The sequence below is a fragment of the Choristoneura fumiferana genome, chromosome 20 (genome assembly GCF_025370935.1).
Source record: "Choristoneura fumiferana chromosome 20, NRCan_CFum_1, whole genome shotgun sequence".
Taxonomy (NCBI): domain Eukaryota; kingdom Metazoa; phylum Arthropoda; class Insecta; order Lepidoptera; family Tortricidae; genus Choristoneura; species Choristoneura fumiferana.
The window spans coordinates 4,936,828-4,961,997 of NC_133491.1; the positions used below are offsets into that span (position 1 = coordinate 4,936,828).

At 37.8% G+C, this 25,170-nt stretch overlaps 3 protein-coding genes across 11 annotated transcripts in view; 1 reads left to right on the top strand and 2 right to left on the bottom strand.

The window, feature by feature from the left end:
• Positions 1 to 25,170, top strand: part of LOC141439211 (atrial natriuretic peptide receptor 1-like) — a 456,076-nt gene that overhangs the window by 276,834 nt on the left and 154,072 nt on the right. The window lies entirely within an intron of this gene.
• On the bottom strand, positions 1,534 to 4,576 carry LOC141439221 (uncharacterized). 2 transcript variants are annotated; one of them, XM_074103414.1, is made up of 3 exons: positions 3,810 to 4,576; positions 3,415 to 3,709; positions 1,534 to 3,312 (listed from the first exon to the last, which is right to left on the bottom strand). In XM_074103414.1, the coding sequence occupies exons 1-2, from the start codon at positions 3,843 to 3,845 to the stop codon at positions 3,425 to 3,427; spliced, it is 321 nt and encodes a 106-aa protein (XP_073959515.1). In that variant the 5' UTR covers positions 3,846 to 4,576; the 3' UTR covers positions 1,534 to 3,312; positions 3,415 to 3,424. The 2 variants fall into 2 exon arrangements, with proteins under 2 accessions (XP_073959515.1, XP_073959514.1); XM_074103413.1 differs by having other exon boundaries at positions 1,534 to 3,709.
• LOC141439218 (uncharacterized) lies at positions 4,572 to 13,530 on the bottom strand. Its single transcript, XM_074103410.1, has 3 exons — positions 8,172 to 13,530; positions 6,984 to 7,606; positions 4,572 to 6,858 (listed from the first exon to the last, which is right to left on the bottom strand). The coding sequence occupies exons 1-2, from the start codon at positions 8,689 to 8,691 to the stop codon at positions 7,557 to 7,559; spliced, it is 570 nt and encodes a 189-aa protein (XP_073959511.1). The 5' UTR covers positions 8,692 to 13,530; the 3' UTR covers positions 4,572 to 6,858; positions 6,984 to 7,556.

Sequence of the window (25,170 nt, forward strand, 5' to 3'; positions counted from 1 at the left end):
TTGATAAATTCTTGAGTAATGTTAAACTTGATGTTCTTTTTCAAAAGCTGTGTCATTGGCTTAGTTATTTTAGAAAAATCTTTAATGAATCTCCTATAATATCCTACAAGTCCTAGAAACGACAATATCTTTTGTATTTTTGGGTAATGGATAATCTAATACAGCTTGGGTTTTATCATTATTTGGCTTAAGACCTTCTTTAGTAATAGTGTGACCTGGATATAATATTCCTTTTCTTAAAAACTCCGACTCATCCAGTTGTATTTTGAGATTTGCTTTTCTCAACGTGTCAAAAACCATTTTTAATTTTTTCATGTGTTCTTTTAATGAAGTAGAAAAAATTAATATGTCATCTAAATAAATAAGACAGTGAATGCCTTGTAACCCTTTTAAGATGCTATCCATGGCCCTTTGGAATGTTGCCGGAGCCGTTTTAAGTCCAAATGGCATCCTCATAAATTCGTAATGACCAAACTGCGTGTTAAATGCTGTTTTTGGTTGATCGTGTTTAACCACTTCTATTTGATGATAACCCGATGCTAAATCTAGAGTTGTGAAGTAAGTGCTATTGCCAAGTTTATCGAATAAATCATTTATGTTCGGGAGTGGATATTTGTCATCAATGGTGATTTCATTGAGCTTACGATAATCAACGACCATTCTGTATTTAGGTTCACCACTTGCATCTAATTTCTTTGGTACTAAATGGACGGGTGCGCTCCATGGCGAAAAACTAGGCTTAATAACTTTATCTTTTAACAATTTGTCAACTTGCCGTTTTATTTCTTCCGTTTGAGGCGGTGGTTGTCGATAAGGTTTGATAAAAATAGGATTATCGTCTTTTGTTCTAATTCGGTGTTTTATTTCGTGATTAAACGATAGCGGAATATCTTCGTGATTTACCAATTTTGTAGGTTATCTATAAGTAGTTGATCATGATCTGACAAATAATTAGAATAACATTGTTGTTTGGTAGTAAATTGTTCAAGTGGAGTAATAAGAAATGGTTTGGTTATTTTGATAGTAATAAATTGGTTAGTAGTAGTAGTAGTCGCCATGGTAAGCTGTGTATATATGCGTTGTATGTCGTGTTTGTTCTATCTTTTGTATAAGTGGCCTTTGTAGACTCTATGGCAAATGTAAATTTTTTCTTAAATTGAAATTTGTGTACGTTTGCATTGTTTTCTACTCCACCTCCAATCATGCTATTGGCATTGAACGTTTCCATGTTGGCAATGTCCAATCCCGACTCGCTTTCAGCTGTCGGGTATATAACTCCTGTCACTTGTTCTAACAAATACTTTGTTCCTATGCCCCCAGTTGCTAACCAAGACGCTACTTGATCATAAGTTGTTTCAGGTGTAAATTCTTTGACCTCTTCTAGAAATGTCAAGTCGGCTTCTCGTACCTGTTTTTCAAATTCTTTATAATTTTTAGTCTTTTTATAATAATCAGTGATTTTATGATATTTTTCGTCGTGTCTTTTTGCTGCAGCGTCTAATTTATTGGTAGGTAAACCTCAGTAGTGTGTTTTTGAGAGAACTGGACCAGCGGAGCGCGGAGCAAATCTGTAGTTCCAAGAAAATCCGCAAGAGTATTATAGAGGGCGCCACTGTGTGTTTAGTTAGCTCAAAGTCCAAGTAGTTCCAAAAAATTCCGCTAGGGTATTTATAGAGGGCGCCACTGTATTAGTAGTATGGTTCCAGAAAAAATCCGCATAGAGGGCACCACCTGAGCAAAAGAGCTGGACCAGCAGAGCGTGGAGCAAATCAGTTCCAAGAAAATCCGCAAGAGTGAGGGCGCCACTGTACTAGTTCAATGATCACGCACGAATGGTTAAATGGTTACATCTGCAGTTGGATATCGTTATCTAGTATGTGCTGATGGTATTTCTAACCGCACCGCACGAATGGTATAATTTAAAACTGGAGACTCTGAGGTCATGGGGTTCAACTCCTGATCAGACGTCGAAAAATAAATTAAGATTTTACTTGTTTTTCTTCTTGTTCTAACTAGCTTTCGCCCCCGGTTTGCATGCATGAATATAGAAAGTAGTAGTTCCAAAAAAAAATCCGTATTAACATCACTGGGTTATGAGTGGTTCTTCGACGTAGTTCTAAAAATTCAACATAATCATCATCATCATCAGCATCAACATCATCTCACCGATGGTAGAGTTTTATTTTTGAAAATATCATAGGATGCATTGATGTTATGAATATCTATATTAAACCCTGAATCGTTTATGCGATGATATCTTTATCATATTCTATGATATAAAAATATGAGTACTAATATTTCCAGTTTGGGAACATTCCTCTGATGTTTCCCTGTCCACCGCAGTACGTACTTAATCGCACGATCTCGAGAGCCTAGTTCTCTTATACACCTATGAGGATGGTCATAATGTTCTACTAGACGTCGTCGCGACTCTCGGATCAGGTTCATACCATAGGTAACATCAAAACCGATGCCCTTACCCCAAAACACACCTTTCATGCACAGAACACTATCAGAACTTTTTATAAGATATTGTAACATATAACACATCACAACATAGGTGTATTCATGTACGTGTTTAATCGTGTTTAAAGCTCGATCCTTAGCAAAACTTCTTTTAACATCGAATAATAGCATAAAATCGATTTTTAGATTTTTATTTGTCCATACTTCAAATTTTTCTTCTATATCGTCTATGGACAGTCTATCATCATACACGGTTTTACTAAAGCCGCTTCGAGCTAAAACTCGTTTCAAGTTAACACTCGAGGGGACCAAACAATCCACATCGTTGTATGCATTAGTGTAGCCTAACGCATACGCAGGAAAACCTCCGAATATCATGAAAAAAGGATGCTGCCAATCTTCTAAAACATTGAAAATGCTACTAATCATTTCATAGACAGCTGGCGCCTCCACATTTAATACCGATAGGATCCGCTTCCCTGCGTTTAAAGGTTGACAATCATCCGCCGCCTCCAGTAGAGATAATAGATAACCACTAATAACACTGTTTTTCACTATCTGAATATCATCCCACTTCCAACGAATAATATCATGATTTCTCAAAAGTAGACGTGAAGCAATGAAAACACTAGGAAACTGCATACTGTTTACCTCTCGCACGCACACACACACAAGTCCACGTCAAATGAATATTAATTCTAAATGTAATTGTCTGGTGGTGGTGGTGGAGCGGGAGTAGATAAGATAAGGTTTGAAGACAGGATGGGCAGCATCGGTGGGTCATGCGCAGGCTGAGGCACGGGCTGGGGCGCGGGCTGGGGCTGGGGCGTGGGCTAGGAGCCGCTCCTGGAACAAAACCAAATTCAAAATTTAAAGATCAGGGGAAAACAAGCGTAAAAAATAAATTCAAAGAAGGAAAAGATAATAGATCAGGTGAAATATACTCACTTTAAATATGCTATGAGTAGAGTTCAAAACCATCATCGCTCTCCTCATCGCTCTCCTCATCACTCTCGCCCGCAGGTCGCACTCGACAACCTCCGGATACCCAGACGCCCGATGTCAGGTAAACTCCGTGTGCTAAATACCCATCATAAATTAGCAGATATGGCTCCGAAAACATCCGATCAATCTGGAGACTCTCATCCTTCCAAGGATCGTTTTCTAACCTTTCCTTGCGCGCTATTGCCCGCTCACGGCGCACGAGTCTTCCAGCAGCTTGATAATGCTCTCGGAGCCACTCCTGGAACAAAACCAAATTCAAAATTCGAAGATCGGAGGAAAACAAGTATAAAAAAAATTCAAAGAAGGAAAAGATAATAGATCAGATGAAATATACTCACTTTAAATATGGCAAGAACCAAACTTCCTTTATCCATATTTTGAAAAAAAAGCTGTGAGTATTTTGCGCTACACCCGTCGATCCGAAAGCTATGTTAGTTGAAAGACTCTTAGTAGCACAGCATCGGAAATCAAAACAAATGCATAAGAACTATGCTTCAGTATTTGGTTGGATATAACCTGATATTATAAGACATCATTCAGACAGAAGCATTCCCAAACGTATATTAATAATAATAAATGAAAACACCACCATTTGCTTTATTATGAGTGGTGAGGAACATCGCTATTGCAGGATAGTAGTAGATTCTCCGACTTATTATTAAGAATGTTCAAGATTTTTTACCGTTATCATCACTCGTGTTACGGTTTTAATATTATCACCATTCGCATTGTGAATAGAACAAATTTATAAAGAATTATATGAATAATATCATCGTTTTTCTTGAAAATGCTAGCAGTAACAGCATCATCATGTGATAATAAATGGAAACATCGCCATTTGCTTTATTATGAGTGGTGGGGGAACATTGCTATTGCAGGATAGTAGTAGAATCTTCAACGAGTGTTCAAGAATTTTTAACGTTATCATCACTCGTGTTACGGTTTTAATATTAACACCATTCGCATTGTGAATAGAACAAATTTATAAAGAATTATATGAATAATATCATCGTTTTTCTTGAAAATGCTAGCAGTAACAGCATCATCATATGATAATAAATGGAAACATCGCCATTTGCTTTATTATGAGTGGTGGGGAACATTGCTATTGCAGGATAGTAGTAGAATCTTCAACGAGTGTTCAAGAATTTTTAATGTTATCATCACTCATGTTACGATTTTAATATTATCACCATTCGCATTGTGAATAGAACAAATTTAAAAAGAATTATATGAATAAATATCGCCGTTTTTCTTGAAAATGCTAGCAGCAACAGCGCCATCATGTGATAATAAATGGAAACATCGTCATATGCTTTATTATGGCGGGGGAACATTGCTATCGCAGGATAGTAGTAGAATCTTCAACTTGGTATTAAGAATGTTCAAGAATTCCTAATTCTTATACTCGCTCTTATAAATAGTATTTAAAGTATAATAGCATAACCAAGTCCTCGCACTATCATACATTATCAAGTCCTCACGCCATCATTATCCTTACACCTGAAGTAATACTAATACTAAAACAATGAAAATACTAGAGAAATAAATAGTGTTATACTTACTGATTTGAGATGAAAGGAGGTGTTAGTAGCAGTTTATATAGGTCTCACGATTGTTTTAATACGCTCGTTTATACTTCTTGTGCACTGCTTTGCTTCTGGTTGAATGAGTAGAGCGCAACAGATGATTAAAGCTATAATTTATATATCACACCGGAGAGGAAACGGTATGTTTGCGAGTGATAATGTTTAGGGCTACCAAAATGATATAGCTTCTAACAGCTGAAAGCTAGCAAGTAAAGAAGATTGATTAAATCATCTTATGATGGGATAGCCTGTTAGAGACAGCAGCTAACGTGTATAGCCTATTATGTGATAGCCTGTTAGAGACAGCAGCTATCATCTATAGCCTATGATGGGATAGCCTGTTAGAGACAGCAGCTAACGTGTATAGCCTATTAGAGACAGCAGCTATCGTCTATAGCCTATTCAAACCAGCCTGTTATGAGTAGTCTATAACCTATTCAAACCAACCTATGATGAGATAGCCTGTTAGAGACAACAGCTAACGTATATAGTCTATTATGTGATAGCCTGCTAGAGATAGCAGATAGGTTGTTAAAGATACCAGATAGCAGATAGGTTGCCGAAGATAGCGGATAGTGCGTAAAAAGTTTAAAGGTTAACAAGGTTCTGTGCTCAAAGATCCTACTAAGACTATAGTTCCGTTTTAATAAAATAAATTCATAATCCGCAACCCTAGCGAATAACAAGCAAGTTATCAATGCTGCATCCTGGCAACCTTGCGCATCGCGGGTTCTATACCTAACATAATCTGTGTTTATTACCGCTATTAAATTCTAGTAAAACAGGAGGACGTCATGTTTGTTGTATGAGAGCCTCCTTAATTATTTTTAGTATTCAGAGCATAAGTGGAAATTTCAACTATCGCGGTTCTCGGGATACAACCTGGTGATAGACAGACAGACAGATGGATAGCTGAGAGTTAGTAATAGGACCTCATTTTACCCTGCAGGTGCGGAACCCTAAGTCTGTTTGTTACCTCTCCATATTTTAAACTGTTGAACTGATTCGAATTAAATTTGATATCATCATCAACTGCTGAATTAACACGAATTATATTTGATATAGTTTTATCCTACCCCGATTACTTGATTACTATTTATAATACCTGTGATTTTTACCTCAGAAAATTTTAGCAGGATAGTGATAAGCTATTCTACGCAGGCGGTATCAGGAGTTAAAAATAGGAAGTAATAAAACACATAGCACGCAGTACAGATTGCTGAGGACCTGGGTTCGATTCCCATTGCTGGACTATTTTTCTGGTTTTTCTGTGCACCCATGTATCAGTTTGTATTTTCGATATGGTTTCATAGGATTCTTATAAAAGTAGCAAATTTGGAGTTGAAATAAAAAACAATGAGACTCTAGAAAATTTTAGCAGGATAGTGATAAGCTACGGTATCGGGAGTTAAAAATAGGAAGTAATAAAACAGCAGTTGTTTATCAAAATAAGTTTATTAAAAATATATAAATAATATTATAACTACTACAAACACTTTGATAAAAGAACAATTTTTTTCCCATATTCTAGTTTACAGTATAAATGATGAATATGGTTATTCAGGTAGATCAATAAACAACTCATAGTATTTGTCTATTCGATAATGACCCAATGCTAATGTCTGATGTTTCTTGTCGGGGATGGGAAATCGCTTATCATCATAATTATTTAGAGCTATTTTATTAATGGTTTGGGTGTATAACTGATGTGCTTTACTACGTATCATATTTATCTTTCTATGCTGCGGTGGAGCGTTCATTTGCTGCTGTCCTTGTTGGTCTTGAGTATTTTCGTTAGCTAAAAAAAAACTTAATATTAATAATGTTATATAACACTCCTTCCGCTCGACATAATTATTACAACTGAGATGCGCTCTATAAAAAAAGGTCTGTGATAGTTTAAAGAAAAAAAAAATAACTTACATTGTTCTTCACTTGAGGAGTTCATCTTATTATGGGTTGTTATTTTACTATGGGTAGATAGTCTCTGTAAAAAAAAAAAAACATTTAAAATCACTTACATATCAGTTAGGCGATGGTGGCGGGATAAAATCGAACAGCCATGTCTTGTCTTTGGGTCCGCGACATATTAACTGCATGTTGTCTTGCAGAGAATTTATGCAATCCTCATCCAAATTGTCAAATCTGGATGGGAGCGTTAAGTAACCCACATCCTCCAACAAGACGACTGTTTGCTTATTTTGCTTGTTGAATTTAGAAATTTGTTGCACACATTCAACGATGTGATATGGTTTATTTATTTCCAAATCTTTTGGTTTCACCCAAACGGTTGTTTTGTTTCCCAATTTGGTTAATTTCTCTAGTGATGAAGACATTACTCTGACACAACTTACTGAATGCCCGATGTCAGGTAAACTCCGTGTGCTAAATACCCATCATAAATTAGCAGATATGGCTCCGAAAACATCCGATCAATCTGGAGACTCATCCTTCCAAGGATCGTTTTCTAACCTTTCCTTGCGCGCTATTGCCCGCTCACGGCGCACGAGTCTTCCAGCAGCTTGATACTGCTCTCGGAGCCACTCCTGGAACAAAACCAAATTCAAAATTCGAAGATCGGAGGAAAACAAGTATACAAAAAATTCAAAGAAGGAAAAGATAATAGATCAGATGAAATATACTCACTTTAAATATGGCAAGAACCAAACTTCCTTTATCCATATTTTGAAAAAAAAGCTGTGAGTATTTTGCGCTACACCCGTCGATCCGAAAGCTATGTTAGTTGAAAGACTCTTAGTAGCACAGCATCGGAAATCAAAACAAATGCATTACTGAATTAAAAAACTGAGGAAGAACTTTTATGAGTAACACGCGCGCTGTGTGTGAATTATGAAAACTAATGGTTAATTGTGCGAATGTTGACACTTTAAATCAGGCGGGATGCAAAATAATAGTGGGGAGGAGGTCTAATCAGAGCAGGAAATATTTTGCGGTTAATGGCAATGTTCAGCTTCAGATAACAAAATAGTTCCCATAAAATAAAAAAATGCGGTAAATAACAATTTGCAGCTTTCGATAACATAATTGTTCCTATAGTATAAAAATAATATAAAAGATAAGGCTCCGTGGGAATCAAAAAAAAAACAACACCTTTAGGTTTCATAGGACGAGAAGTGGAAGCTGGTAGACGATTCTTACAAAATATGTCAGAATCAGGTGCATATTCAATTTGCCGCAGTTCTTCTCTTCCCCACCTTTCCATCTGCTCAATCATATATTTATACTGCAAACAGTCCTCACTTAACAGGTTAGGTTTCTTTGTTGTTGTTGATGTTATTACTGTTTCTTTTGCTGCTGCTGCTGATGGCATCATCCTGGTAGTTGTGGTGGTAGTGGGGGATGAAGTAGTGGTGTTATTATTAGATACTGGCATGTTCAACTGCTTTTCATTTTTGGGAGGTATTCTATTTTTGGCTACACGTACAGTGAGCTCTATACCGTCCCCATCGCTTATTACCTGATAAAACTCATCACTGCTCCAAGATTGTTTAAGAGTGGTTTCTGCTTTCACCTGACGTTTTTTTGCGTGACGGCGGCTCCGCTTTTCCCCAAGCAAAGTGGGGGCCTTTTCAACAGCCTCTCTCACCAACTCCATTTTAAACATCAGCATTTCACCATTTATACACAGCGGTAAATCGACAGCCTCATCCTGATTCACACGAATAATGGTTATCCTCAACTGTTAAATTCAACAACCATCCCCCCCCTCTACAGCCCCCTCAACTGTTAAATTCAACAACCATCACCCCCGCCCCTCTACAGCCACCCTCAACTGTTAAATTTCAACAAACACCCCCTCCCCCGCAAATGTTAAATTCAACAACCATCATCCTCGCCCCTCAACATCGCCCTAGAAAACGTACTCGCGACACCCTCATATACCTACTGCACAAAACGTTTTACAAACTTAAATCGCTTTTTGCGGTTGGTAAAACGTTATCTTATCACACCCCCCATACTACGCCCATACATTTCATATACCACACACATTTTTACCAACCGCAAATAAAAGTGGTCTAGAATCCCCAATAATATACTACTAACCTCTATTCAAGGAATTTAATGGTCCCAAATATTTATAGCCCGGTAGCGTTAGACCTCTACTCCCCTCGGCTGCCGGATCCATACTGATTGGTGTGCTGTGATTCCCCCCTATTTATACTTTGACTGGACGGACGTGTCGACGACGGATGTGTTGTGACTTAAGACTACGTTTATTTTTTTGTATTTTTTAAAATTTTATACATTTTTTTGGATTTTTGGCTCACCCCTATGATAACTTAAAATTAATACTAGGTACATATAGTGTTAGTGACAAAGATACACGCTTAATACTAGGTTAGGACAAGTCGGAGGCTCATGTTCGTTCGTTGTTGTTCAAGTGATCAGTAATGTATACCCGGTTAAGGTCATACTACCATATTAAAACTCTTCCAGAATTTTTCCCATACAAAGACCGAGCAAAAAAAGTACTCCTTCACCGGTTTAAAGAAGTCAAATTGCGTCGTTCTTTCTGCAATCGCCTTTGCCGCTCCTTCAGTCTGCACGTACAATCCCAATTGATGATTCGACGCGGTATACAGGCGACAGTCTACTACCATTAATCTGTCCTTGTATTTAATGTCCGTGTCCATTTTGCTGCCACCAGCCAACAATTTCCACTGTTCAAATTGATTGTCCGTTAGTTTACATTCGTCCATGAAACAGGCGTTTGTATTGTATACAGACGCAAAATTAAATTGACTGTTGGGTGTTAGTCCCGTCAGTCGCGACACGTTAAAGTTCACATCACACAGCGACTCCATTATCATGGTTTTTCCTGTAGATGGCGGTCCGTGAAAGTACAAATTATTCTTCTTGCCCAATTGATTTGTTATATGTTTAAATGTTGTAATTGCAAAATTTGTTACGTCAATTCCGTTATCTTCCAAGAGTATTTTCAGTTTCGCCAGAGTGTTATCGATTACTTCTTCGCTCATAATGTCGGGGTCCGCTTTAAGTTGGAATTTTTTGGCACGTTCCATACGTTTTTTTAACGTTTCTTGAAATACCAAAATTTTTGCGATGTTGGTTGCGGTTTTGATTCTGTCCCCGGCATTGCGATTGAACATGAACTCGATCCCCTCAGGCGTCGCCGTAAGTTAAGTACTCTTTCTCCGTCTCCCGCCGTAAAACACCTTTCGTCCACAAAGAGCAGAACAAGTTTTCCATTGGAGATATAATCTGAGTTTGGATTTCTGCCGGCGTCAAGTCCATATCTTCTTGTACCCGGCGTCGGTTCCTCTCCAAAACTAGGGTATGTTTGTTCATGCTCCACTCCCCGTCCTCCTTCTGCATGTAGCACTGCATCGGACTCACCAGTTCCTTGATCCACTCTTTGCTGCCCCACGGCAAATGCATTGCCTTGTTGTGCAGATGTTCCAGCTCGCCCTTCGGTGTTAAGATTGTTGCCTCCCTGTGTGGGTCGTCTCTTGTCGATACCCGCCACACTATGAAACGACAGCGGCAACGGCTGTAATCGTCTCGATTTATTTATTTTTGTATACATTTGACGATTCTTTTGTGAATTTCTTGTAATTAACTGACATGTGCTTATAATGTATTTTTTCAAAAGGTAATAAATAAATCTAATCTAATCTAATCTATGCTGAGGCAAATTGTATAGAAATACTTGTAATGCTGTATGATTATAAATAGACATCTTTGTTTGTCTGATCGTATAATCATTGCTTGCGATAATTTTTGCAAAAAGATTACTTTTGACTGATTGAATTCTATTGTAAATATCTAAATAAGATTCATTGGGTTTAATTTTTAATTGTTCCAATTCGAATATCAGACATTCTTCAGATTTCTGATCTCCGAAGTGCTGAATTAATATTTCTTTTAATGAACCCCATTCTACAGAAGCATAATCATGCTCAATTATTAAAGTGGCTGCCCTGCCAGTTAATTTACTTGTAATCTTTTGTATAACGAAAAGATTTTCCGTCGTGGTCATTTGACCTAAAATGGCATAAACATATTCACACTTTTCACCATCAAATAGTGGAACAACGTCAATCAATTCTCTGATGACCGATCGAAATTCGCCTCCTAAACCAACATCTCTATTTGAAACCGAAATAGGTAATCCTTCACGTGGTAAGGAATTTTGTCTTATGTTCATCGGGTAGTCGGGCTCCTGTATACGTTCGGCGAGTGTTTCTACTATTTGATCCGCTGCGCGCTCGTTTTTTCGTTCTCCATGGGTCTCCCCCTCTTGATCTTGTAGACCTTCATGTTTTCCCTGGCCCACAGGTCCAAAGGCAGGATTTAGGCCAGCAAAACCGCCGAGGTGTAGGACACCGTCCTGTGCGTCTTGGCTATTTTAACGGCGAACATCCTGGTCAGCTTGTCTAGTCTTTTCCTAATGTGCACCCTGTCCAGCACCACCCCCCAAGCCCCCACCGCGTAAAGCACCGTGGGCTCCACCACAGTGTGGTAAATGGTCCTGACAATGTCCGGGTTCAGGCATAAGCATAAGCAGCCTATCTACAGTTTACTAGAGACAGATAACACTTGTCCGCGTTATTGGGAGTTGGGACGTCGTGAAAAGATAAATAGATGGTTACTGACGATCGAGGATACTCGGAACAATAACTAGCATGGAAGCCTGCCTAAAATATGAAATTAAATGCATATATTTGTTTTCTTTTTACTTACGATGTTAATAGTGTATTATTGTTAAATAAATATTCTTGTTAAGGTCTTCAGTGGTTTATTTATATAGTATTTAGTTACAATCTTAATTAGTTTATAATGTTAATATTAATACGACCGGCTAGGTCACAGGTCGGAGGCCAAGGGACGCAGTGTTGCCAACACACATAAAAGAGAATTACTTTTTTTTTAATTACGTTCCAATACAAATAGTGCGTAGGAAAGAGATACATAAAACAGTTCCGTTTCGTTATCGTGCAGGTTGTCACAAGCTTATTTTTAGCTAGTGGTGGGCTTATTATCGACATTGTCATGTCGATGTCAGTCATCAAAGTAAATTAGTATAAATTATGGTTACTGATAAATGAAATAAGAGCTGATATATTAAGAAAAACTTCGAATTACTACAAGATAATAGGCGATCTAAAGACGAAAATTTAAGTACCTTTTTCAAGATTTAATTATCTATTTTTTGAATTCATCAGAGCCGTTTCGCGAAAATAATATAACATTCTTGTGGCTATCCTTGCAAATGATATTTAAAAAATCTGTTTGTATCATTATATAGTTAGTTATTATCATTATCAATAGCATTAGGTACCTATCTAGTGTATAAAGCCTCAGTTTGCAAGCGAACGGCGTCAGTTAGCGGCGCAAATTTTCTGATGCCGCTAATTTTCTGTTTCAGCTTTTGGCTATACATTAGAGAGAGAAAGAGCATATCTGACGCCGTTCACTGATTGACGCCGTTCGCTTGGAAACTGCTACTTTAAGCATTGTACGTATGACGTAACACACAAAAAATAAATCAGCAGAAGTCAAAATGAAATTACTATCATTCAATAAAAATATATACTTATATTAATACAAATCGTAACAATAAAACAATACACAATCATTGTCCTTTAAAAAATATTTTTTTGTTAAATGTGAGCGATTTTTTTCTTTTGGTATACTCAATTGCTTAGTGACATAAATAAGTCCGTATTTTAAAATATTGTTGCGCAACAGACTTAATGAGGAGATTCCTATGAGCATGGTATAAGGACTGCTCTAAGGCATGATCTTTTAATTCGCGAAAAATGGTTGTTGGCAATATGTTCGACGATACTTTATTAATCATTTCAAATAAATTTCTAGGTTGGCACTTATCACCAATACGCAGTTGATCCCTTAGAATTTTTTCTGCGACTTGACATATTTTGGTTAAGTCTGAGGTAGGCTTAAACAGGCCTCCCCTATTTTTTATATTTATCACAGATTTTCTAAAAACATTGTCTTTGTTTTGAAGCCCCTCAATGCATTTTTCGCATTTCAATGTTTTTTTTTTTCCTATGAATCCTGCTATGTATTCTACGACATTTTTTGAATATTCAGAAAGAGATATGGGGGAGAAATATAGTCATGATCGTGATCTGTTATATCCAATGAATTATATAAGTAAGTAGTGTATTATTGGGGATTCTGGACCACCATTTATTTGCGGTTGTAAAAATGTTTGTGGTAAATGAAATGTATGGGAATAGTATGTGCGCGGATGTAAGATAACGTTTTACCAACAGCAAAAAGCGTGCCATACGCGTGAAAATATTTATATTTTAGGTATTTGAGAATGTTGTGGATCGATGACGATGACGTCGTTTCGGGCGATGAGGAGTATAAGAGTTCAGGCGGTGGCGGCGGCGGATGATATTTGCTATTGAATAGTTTATACCTAATTAAATTTGTTTCCGGTCATTGTGTTTCATATCTATGTGTTTCATATCTAATTATGATATACGTGCGGGATGTGCGGTCAATGTATTTCTTATCAGCTAGCGGTAGCGTAGTGTTACCATATGTAGGGTAATTGCTATAGATTTACAATATTTCCACATTGTTCCCCATCTATTTGAGATATTATTGTTAAGGGTTCTGAACTACCAACCATTAAATAAAAATGTAGTTACAGTGCGAAAGAAGGTATTTCTTCCGCGTATTTACGTCATAGCTTCTTATCGGGGCAATGTTTGCGATATTTTAAATTTTCAATTCTGGTATCACACTGTAATAATAGAATTACATTACAATACTCTTTGAAAATCGCGCTAGAACGTCATTGTTAGCACACATCTCTCTCTCAATTAGTGGATAATTAATCAATTTACTGCAATAAAAAAAAAATATGGAAGCATTAATAGATTCGTGGAATCTCATATAATTTTGTCTGCGGTGCACCGTCACGTGAGAATTCAGTGTTCGTGAATAGCATTGAGGCGTTGGCTCCAAACGTATGTCAATCACAGTGGGAGATGGCTCGAGAGAGTCTAAAAATACTCCTCTCTGAGAAGCTCCAGAACAACGGTTGTACGTCGCTACACTCGGACTACGAGGCGGAGGGCATGCTGCGTGAGGTGTTAGAGAAGAGCGGTATTAGAACTTTTCTTGCAGTCCCTGTTAAACTAAGGACGCTTATATACTGTGAATGGAGCGTTGTGGTTCTGTGAACTTTCGAACCCTAAGAAAGGACGTAGGGTATATGTTTACCTGAACCTCGAATGATAGTAGTAGGTGACTATATGTAAAAAATAAATAAAATACTATGTGTCAGCATTAAACTTGTTTTATTTAACAATCAAGTATCATTCAAATCATCGTTTAGTCTATAATGACCCCACGCTAAAGTATTAATCTTATCGCTAAGTACTATCTCTTATCATCCCTACCACAAAGCGTCTTTTTTTCTTTTTATTTGTGTGTAAACATCATGCTTATTACTAATAAAATTGTACATATTATCATAAAAAGTAACGCTTAAATCTAAACATTGTTGATAATTATCAAAATTAAGCTTTCTTACTACAGCCGCGTTAATTCCTTTATTTTTTTTGATACATGTTTTTTCTATATCATCATCATCATCACCATCAAGTGTGTAAGCATACATCTTTGATCTTAGAGCTACAAATTGTATTACAATTCTACCATTATTTTCATCTTTCATAATACCAACAACTTTTTTGTTCATTTGCGGTATGTTATATACGTTATCTCTAGAAAAATCGGATGTGTCAAACCTTGTTAACAAATCGGGTTTTATGTCTTCATAAAAGTTAATGGTTTTTACCTCGTATACAAACGAATCTGTGTCTGTAAAGAGCAGACTCGCATGCTCGCTGTATTTAGGCTTCATATAATCGTAATGAAATTGATACATCACAGTCTTACTTAACTCTAACACAGTAAAACCTACATAAATCGGTTTATCATAAGTAACTTTGGTTTTATTTATCTGTACAGCAGCTAAATTTTCTGAAAATATAGTAACACTATGAAAATTGGGTTGAGATATATAGCGCTCAAGGCCATATTTACATTTAGTTTTAGTCGTTTCAGTTTCCCACCTTCTGCAAAGCTTGACGTCGACGGCTTCTCAGGTAAGTACAAACAGGTTTGAGTAAAGACAAACGGCGCGCTACACAATCCGAAAGGCATTTAAATAAATCTGAAAGATCCATTGGGCTTTGGAACCAGAAAAATAGGGGAAACAAATTGACCAGGGCTATATGAGCACTTAGAAATAGCACCCAAGTTTAAAAGCTTTTCGATTTACAGATCCATATTATGTTTATGTCTCCCCCTCCACTTTTGCGGATTGCCTTCATAAGGAGGAGGTGTAGAGTAAAAGGGAATTTCATAACCTTCTAACCACCTTAAGATGATGACAGGATCATCGGTTATTTCCAGCCAGTTATTTATAAAATGTCCGAGTCTACCTGCATGTACCTCTGTTTCTAATGTCGGAATCTGGATTTCGGCTTGTAATTGTGCTGCCTCTCCTTCCGGTGTGGCTGGTTGTAGTGCTTCCTCGGTTGGTGATAATTCTGCTGCCCGCCACGTGCTCGATGAGGCTGCTGATGTTGTGGCGGGCCTTTCCAGTTTAACTGTTTAAAATTTATAACAGGCATAGGCAGTTTAGTAATCTTCCTTTCTTTATCTATATTCATAATTGTATTGCTATTTTTTTGGATAGCCTGAGCAGCCTTGATTTTCTCGCCGCAAGCCTCTCCAAATAGGAACTTGTCAGTGTGGGACTCGCGCATTGCCTCTTGTACCATTTTATTAGCTCCAGCTAACGAAAAGAACTTCCGGGATGAGGAGTCCTGCTGATGTATCTCTGCAGCTATTTTGGCTGCATCGTTAATCTCTTCTATTAATTGCTTGCTGTTTACGTTTCCTTTTAATATATTAGTTAGCGATTTGCCTAGGCAAGTCATGAGTATCCCTGTGAGATTCTGCCTTATCACAATTCTTTTATCCCTCTTGATTGAGGGCTCAGACAATATGGCTTGAATTTCTGCATTGAGAATAGGGGCAGTTGCCGCAGAGAAATTGGCTGGTGTCGGGTATTTCTTTACAATTATCTCTCTGGCCTCTTTGCCCAAACCGTCGTTCATAATCCTTTTCCACCTTGCGGCCAACTCTGGTCTTATTGGGTCACCCACCAGAACCTTTTCTTCTCCTTCAGCTCCTAAGGCCAGCAGGAATTCCTCGGGAAGCTCTTCATCTTCATCTGTAATTATTACAATTTTAAACATAAGTATCACTGTATGATTTTGCTTATCCTCCAAGTGGTAGCACAATGTTTAATTATTATTACTATGGCACTGCTAAGTATCTGTATAGAATTTGTCTATCCACCAAGTGATAGTGCAAAATTCAAGTATTATTACTGTGACACTGTTTATCTGCAATGTGATAACGACTGCCCAATTTGAAAATAATAAAGGATATTATTTAAGACATGTCTATTCGCTCAGTAATAGCACTGTCTGAACCACATTATCCAATAAAGTTAACACACACCTGTAGGATGTTGTCCGACTGTGGCCGGTGAGGGCGTCCATGGTGATGTAGCCAAAATTTGCCTGGGAGGCGACAAAGGCATATTCTGAATTGATGCTGAAGACTTATAAGTCCGGTTGCTGAGTAATGGTCAGAACATCAAAGGGTGGTGGAGGCCGTGGCGATGGTTGCGACAGTGGTGGTCGTGTTGAGGTGTCAACTTGGCCAAAATCCATAAAAAAATTCTCATACTTCTTTAATTTCTTCCTTAAATATGCTTCGTCTTCTTCTTTCTCCTTATTTTTCCTCCTTCCCATTGTTGTACAATGTTTCGACTTTCACAATAACACGAATACGAAAGGACGCGGCCGCGGCTCGGTGAAAAAGAAAACGGTCAGTATTCAAAGTGAATATTGTCTACGATATTGTCGATACCGGAAATGAATAAATGGATCTATGACTTCAAATGAAAAATAAATAATGCCAATCCTAAAAACGGGAAAAGAGTAAAAAAAAGAAAGTATTATCCTTCCGGTGTAGATACCTATGTAGATGTACACCAGAAATAGAATGTTAGGTTATGTTTACTTTTCACAACAATTTGACGAATAAAAACACCTTCTAATGTCCTATTGGCTCTCGAGCGAGGGGATAACAACAAAACATACCTTAATATTGCCAGTTAACAGGATTGTATCCTCTTTGCTGTGTAAATACGAACCGGTCGCACGCGCAATGTTGTCGCGTCGAGAATAACTTAAGCACTAAAATATATCTTGACTACACTTCTATCATATCTGTAGCAAACTCCTTGGAGTTTTATACTTTTTTGTTGTATTTTTTTGTAAAGTTCTTTATTTGTATATCTTTTATTATTATTTTTTTTTTTTTGTTTTTTTTTTTGTTTTTTATAATTTTTATACATGGTTATTTTTGGGTTGAGTACATGCTTTTTGATATAAATTCCTAAACCTAATTCGTAATTTCTTAATTTTACTCTAATGTGGATCTATTACAAGACCGCGAAATTAACATGACCAGACACAAGAGATCATCTTCTACACATGCAAATCATCACTACCACAACAATTAGGAAAACGGTAGTGGTGCTCATGGTTGGTGCCAATCTTGCTAAACCTGACCAGTCAAAACCAGAAGAGTAAGAGTTTGGATCTCTATCTGAGAAGTGATCCTCTTGTATATCACTTATCTTCTCTAATGGGACTACTTCATGAGAGAAGTCCAGGCCAGTTGAGTTTAAGGATTTCATATCATACAGGGTGGTGAAGTATGAACTTCCATCACATTTAAATGATCTAGTCTTCATGTGCACCTGCTTAGGGAAAGTGTACTGTGATTTGGACCCTATGGATTCAGCAGAAAAGGACAACAAGAGATCTGAATCTAAGTGTGCCACTTCCCACACATGAATCTTCATATTTGTGCAACTCCCTGCTGAGGTCTTGAGGCTAAGGGGTCTATCACATTTCACATTAACAAGGGCAGACCCAGACATAGCCCAAGAAATCATCCTGTCCTTCTCGCTGATGTCTATTGACATACCCAATTTATCAGGGGTGTGACATACATCACTGATTTGTGCGATGAATCCAGAAGAATATCTACATAAAACTGCTGTGTACTGATCATACTGGCAATGTATGTCTTGATGGGCAAATTGAATAGACCCCGTCTGGGTGGATCCTTACATCGCCTAACAGCCCAATGCTAGGTTTAATTGAGAATAGTTCTTTATGACACAGATGATGCTTCCCATTTTGACTAGAAACTAAATAGTAGTCTTTTATAAGTCCTGTTCATTTATCTTTTATAGTTTCCACAATACATCTCGAAGGACCAAAATGAAACGTATGAGCGGACTGTAATAATAACTAAAAGCAAACGAAGAAATAATATGATGAAATTGAAATATACTTGATAACACAACCACACAACACGACGCAATAATGACAAGTAACAGAAAAATATACAAATAAAGAACTTTACAAAAAAAATACAACAAAAAAGCTCCAAGGAGTTTGCTACAATATCATTATGATTAAACACATGATCACTGAAAACACTTCCTTATTAAGATTTGATAGCTAAAAACAATAATATATAATATAAAATAGGGAATCATTGTGACAATGTTGGCACATAAACAGTTAATGACATATATAACGTGTGTTGCCATACTGGTCGTAAGGGAGTGTTTGAGTTTCCTTTTTTTCAGCTTCAAAAATTGTGATGATTGTTGAATGCAATAAGGGTTCTACTATGGTTATATTAACAGGGAGAGAGATAAATGTTATTTCGCGAATAAATTTGGAAATGTCTTCAATACTCTTCATACAGGTTGAATCGGAGAGCTGTAGTTTTTTTAGTTCAGAAAGTATTTGTATTTTGTTATACTATAAAGGAACTATTTGACGCGCCTTTTTAGTACAATCGAAGCCATAAGCGTTAATAGTAAGGTTATTTAATTTCTCACCTTTGGTGTTTAGCACCGTTCTATAGTGCGGATATGATGTTCCATTAACAAGACAAGTAATGAGTCGACACTTGAACGCGGAATGTGAAACATAAAAAGCATAATCACAGTCTTTATCCTGAGTGCATAATAATTTGTCTTTTCGTTTTTGAATGCGCTATCAATCGGTTTGGCGGAATATCTTCATAACAATAGTTACAGCGGTAAGATATGATGACTACTATCCATTATAGCAATAATAATCTCCTTTAATACCACAAAACGGGGTGCGGTTAATGGGTGGGGGTACCTATTGTTATTACGGTTTTGAACCGTACCGTGAGAAAATAATTGATAAGAAAACAACAAAATATATATTTTTTAATTCTTTTATTGATAATAAATAAGAGACATGTAACACTTTATTTCACAATCAATCACATCACCCTCTTTACACTGTTGGTTGATGATTTGCTGGGCTTCATACAAGCTTCTAGGTTGACGTATCTTAAGATAATTCTTGAAGAAGTTGATACTGTACTGTTCCCAATAGGGGTAGGCACTATATTTTTATTTATATACTTTTATCTAAGTATAATTATGGCCATCGTCTGCTGGTAAGAACCCTAAGTTGTATAATAATTTATTGTAGACCTAGGCTCGAATTGAGCGAGTGGACTGTTTAGTAGGGTAACTACATTTTTGAGAAGGCGTTTGTTATTAATACAGGAAACTCAAAGATTATTTCGTTTAATATTAGAAGTTATTATTGCTATTATTTATATTTGATTATATTTCCATTTAATTAATATAAAGGAGGTGATTTATGCCGTAAAGGTCGGGCCCCTCCCCGCCCAGACCTGTGGAGCTCGTCACCGTACTGGTCACTCCCCCACGGGCTGCCTCGGCACCTCGTGTGGGGATTAAATTAATGTCGTATGTCAGTCACGTGCGTCCCTCGTTTTCTAATGATTTAGAGGAGAATAAAATCATAGTCACTCCCGAGGCAGGCTTGTTAATCCCTAACCTTTCACTGAGTGACTATCCTATACACCTACGGTCTCCTACTCCCCCCCATCCTCTAACAGGCTAGCGTCAGGAAGAACAACTCGGAGTCATGTTTGTGTTAATACGACGCGTTCCACAATTTGCGTCCACAATCCAACATGAGGATCTCCTTCCCCCCCACATGCCCCACAAGGACACTCAACGCCACTTTTAGTCGTGAGACCTTATTTAAATGCAACCCCACTGTAGCCCTATTGCCAAGTGAGTACGTACGCAACCCCATCGGACAGGAGTCCGGGTTGCCGGGTGGTTAGCCCGACAAAGAGGAAGCAACATCCAGCAGTCAGAGGTGAAATTGACCCCTGATGACCACATGTATTTGAAGACCCTCGGTCCCCAAACACAATTTTGAATAATCTACAGACTCCATTGTGAAACGTCGATCATAATGGTTTGTGGAGTCTGTAAAGGTACTTTGTACAGTATCCATGCGCGCAATACCGACCATTAATACCCAGCCAGCTAGATTAGTACTCGTATCTGTGGCACACTAGTTCCATTCGCTTCACCAGCTGGATACAATAGTAAGTATAGAACTGTATAGCTATCCTTCCCGAGCTATCTGGGTTTCTATTAAAATCGTTAGGTTGGTGACAAAATTAGGTAATCTGGTATAGTATAGGTATTCGTGGAGACCGTGATACACCCCGGTTCTAGGTCCAAATAGTTTATTTGCCAAATACGCAGGGCAATTTGGAAGACACATTGAGGAAATATAAAACAATTACAAAATAATCTGAAGTCAATTATTAATATCTCGTTTCCATTAACCTTGGAGTTTCTAGCATGTTATAATATGTAAGCAGATCTGATATTCAATTCTAATTTTACTAAAGTGGGTAATAATTTATCTATTACTCACTGTCTTAGGTTTAATCCACTAGAGTAATAGCTCTTCGCTATTGTATCCACACCCCGATGGTAACTTCGGTACCGTCAATAGTAATATAGATTAAATCAATTGAAGATAATATTCGTTAGGATTATTCAACAATTCAATGTCTTCGTAACACTCCGTAACGCCAGCAGGACAGAACAGTAATGACCCGTATTTGAATCAATTCGATCATTTAAATTTGACTTCTAAATTTCAAATATTTAAATTGAGGTATTTTTAATTTAGACCACTATTATTTATTCTTTATATTTTGAATGTTTAAAATTTAGAACACGTATAAATTATTTATAAAATTATTGTATACGTTCGTATAGAACCAAAGACCGATTTGCAATGAGGCCTCAGGAATGTCGTGGTTCCATTTCGGTTTGAATTTATTAGACATTCTAAAATTATGTCATTGGCATTATATCGTAATGTCGGTTTTCAAAATTATGAAATTGTGACAACAAATGTCAGATTACGTGTAAATCATAATATAATTATGATTAGCTGTACTATTGGATAGATAAGAAACTTAGCTAAGGACATCCAGAAAACGCCATCAGCACTCGGACCGCACGCCAGTACTCCAATCACGTCCCGTTGCACACCACACCACACAGCCAGCCAGGATATCTCCATCCTCTCGAACGTCGGCGCCAGCATGAAATTAAATGTCAATGTAGGAACCGCACAATTCAAAGCTTTATGTATTTTGGGGCATATTAACTGCGGAACAAGGACGAACAACTAGTTATAGGCAATGTTTACTATTCCCTCAAGTCTCAAGTAATTTATCTTTCGCTTTCATAATTATTATATTTCAATAAAATCACATTTATTTAATTCAATTCAAATTCAACTTACACGCCATCAATCCAGGCTTGCGCATCTTCATAGTCTTCAACCAGTCCCTCCTCCTCTCGTCATGATGACAGCAACTGTCACTATCCTCGCCGTAGCCACTCAGTCCGCTGAAACTCATAATATTAGGGGGCAAAAGCAATTGTAAATAACTCACGTCAGAAATACACGCAAACTTGCACTATTGGACACTTATTTACACTTCTATCACAACAATAAGACATAGTAATCCATTCATTACATCAGCAGCAACCATTGCTTATAACTGAGTGCCTTATGTTTTTCGGAGTTTGAAATCGTATACGTAGGGACCTCGTTATCCGACTATCCGGCGGCTGTCAAACTAGACTTTATTTAATTTTCACTGAAACTATTTGTAAACCCCGCACTCCATTATTTATTGTTGGCTTTACGCTAATATATGGATTTCTAGGCCTTTTCATTGCGTTCTCAAAGAATTCACATTTAATTTTATTTATATACACGAAGTGTGGGATCAGCACAATACGATTCTCTAATAACACGCTCCATATTAATCCATTCCAAACAATTTATTATCATTGGCTCTTTATAGTCGGAGAGAAGTATGAGCATACTTTGCTTGGTAAGTTCTGAACCCTCCATGTGTACATGCAGACGGTTGGAGGCAATCCCTAGCGGTAGAGCGTTGGGCGGGTTGTAGAAAAAGTTTCTTATCAGCTCCGCTTTCTCCACAAACATGGTATGCTATTCTTCATCAGTTAGCTCATGTCTTCCATCAAAACTTATGTGCGGTTGCAATGTTATGTTTAATTCTTCACTAAATTGCTTAACTGTGGATTGTTAGCGCTCCCGTAGTATGCTTGTTGGAAGCTAGCGTACGCATCGTACAACAGTGGGAAGGAGTTCTTTTTAAAGTCTGCCGCGATTGAGGTGTATGGGTAGTACTGCGAGTTTAGATACACCCTACAATCTCTAACACCTCACGCAGCATGCCCTCCGCCTCGTAGTCTGAGTGTAGCGACATACAACCGTTGTTCTGGAGCTTCACAGAGAGGAGTATTTTTAGACTCTCGAGCCATCTCCCACTGTGATTGACATACGTTTGGAGCCAACGCCTCAATGCTATTCACGAACACTGAATTCTCACGTGACAGTGCACCGCAGCCAAAATTATATGAGATTCCACGATTCGCGAACCACTTCCGCACGAATAAATCTATTACTGCTTCCATATATTTTTTTATTGCATTTAATTGATTAATTATCCACTAAGCGAGATGTGTGCTAACAATGACGTTCTAGCGCGATTTTCAAAGAGTATTGTAATGTAATTCTATTATTACAGTGTGATACCAGAGGTGGCATATTAGAAGCAGAAAAGGACATTTGACTTCAATCAGAGAGTCATCTCCGATAAGTCCATCGGGACTCGCCCCTAAATAGTAATCATCGGCATCAATAAACAGTCCACACTGAAAACTTTCAGATTAGTACTATGGCCTCTGATTCATGTTTGTTTCCAATTCGGATGCCGTATTCCCTTTGAAATGAGTATATAGTAAATTTTTTATTGTTGACAAACATGAAGTATTTGGGCGCATTTTGCAATTTTTTCCGAATTTTGATGCAGTTAGCCTTTTTCTCCGTTCACTGCGCCACAAATCGTTGTCTTTTTGACCTCTGGTGGCCAGTTCTAATTCTTTTATTTCGTCCTCGTTTTTCCGCAAAAAATCCAAAAACTCTTCTTTCTTTTTCTCAAAAAGGGAGTCAGGGACATCTTCTTCCAGCTCCAAGACACCATAGTGTTCATCTGGGTCGCATCTTTTAATTTTTTTTTTTAATTTGACGATCTCGAAAAATCCAACTTCCTTTTATTACAATATTTCAATATTCTTTGTCTTTTTTCTGTAAATTTTTTGGTAAACTGCCCTGGACTGTGATTGGAAACTTTCTTCTGCAGCAGTTTATGGGTTGCTGCTTTGCTGTTCCAAGAGAGATGTGACAGCACTGAAAAATTATACAGTTACAAAATGTGGCTATTTTCAGCCATAATTCTTGCCGGACAGACAGCATCACCTGTAATATGGTTGCTTGGTTTTTTAAAACGCAAGCAAGTAGCGCACTTTGCATTCTCTGACTTCTTTTGGCATTCCTTTATGGTGTGGCCTTGCTCGCCACAGTGGCCGCAGGTGACGGCTGACTCCCGACAAAACTTGGCAGCATGACTATATTGCTGACACTAATAACATCTAGTGACCAAAGTAAAGTCTCTAACAGGGCAAGATAACCAATTAAAAAACACTTTGTCTTTACTAATTAGGGCTTTACTTATAGCAGCAGGCACTTCTATAACATAATTACAAGTTTCAGAATCCTTTTTTCCCGACTTGTCATCATCATCATCATCCCAGCCTATATACGTCCCACTGCTGGGCACAGGCCTCCTCTCAGAACAAGAGGGCTTGGGCCATAGTTCCCACGCGGGCCCAGTGCGGATTGGGAACTTCACACGCACCATTGAATTTCTTCGCAGGTTTGTGCAGGTTTCCTCACGATGTTTTCCTTCACCGCAAAGCTCGTGGTAAATTTTAAATGTAATTCCGCACATGAATTTCGAAAAACTCAGAGGTGCGAGCCGGGGTTTGAACCCACGACCCTCTGTTTGAGAGGCGATAGGTCAAACCACTAGGCCACCACGGCTCATCGACATCATCATTCCCGACTTGTGGCTCATCCTAATTGTGCTGAAAAACGTATCGTAACTATTACATTGAGGATTATCGGCTAAATTTTGGTGGTACAAGCAGGAAATAACGTCGATTTCCAACATGGAGTGGGCACTCCTACAACTACTATTCTAGGCCTACGTTTCTGCGTTTCGTCGATCGTAAGGCCTGAGTTTTTTATCTGGGCGGATTATTTCAATTTCTCGATATCCTCCTTTGTTTCTGTGCTAATTACAACTCCACCATTCCGAGTCTTGCGCAAACCTTTAACTTGCAGCTTCATCTTTTCGGGGTTGATCAATTTTTGGACAAGAGATTTCGTTCGTCTCATCGCTAGATTTCAATTTGTCGTTGGGATAGATGGTCACAGAATTAACACGTTCCGGAGTTGATGCGAAATCCTAAGATCTCCCTGTAAGGTCTGGACAGATGAATAAGCTTGCACAATTTTCTGCTTAAGAGATGGTACGCCACAGCTATTTGAGATGTACTATGATCTACTTTTCGGCATAAATTACTGATACGCAATTTCTGTTCCGCTTTCCTGCTTTTGCAATTGCACACAACTCA

Coding starts and splice junctions, on each gene's coding strand:
- LOC141439221 (XM_074103414.1), bottom strand. CDS start 3,845: ATGGATAAAGGAAGTTTGGTTCTTGCCATATTTAAA. Junction 3,710..3,809: donor TGGTTCTTGCCATATTTAAA/GTGAGTATATTT, acceptor GTTTTGTTCCAG/GAGTGGCTCCGAGAGCATTA.
- LOC141439218 (XM_074103410.1), bottom strand. CDS start 8,691: ATGCTGATGTTTAAAATGGAGTTGGTGAGAGAGGCTGTTGAAAAGGCC. Junction 7,607..8,171: donor TCGTCCTATGAAACCTAAAG/GTGTTGTTTTTT, acceptor GTTTTGTTCCAG/GAGTGGCTCCGAGAGCAGTA.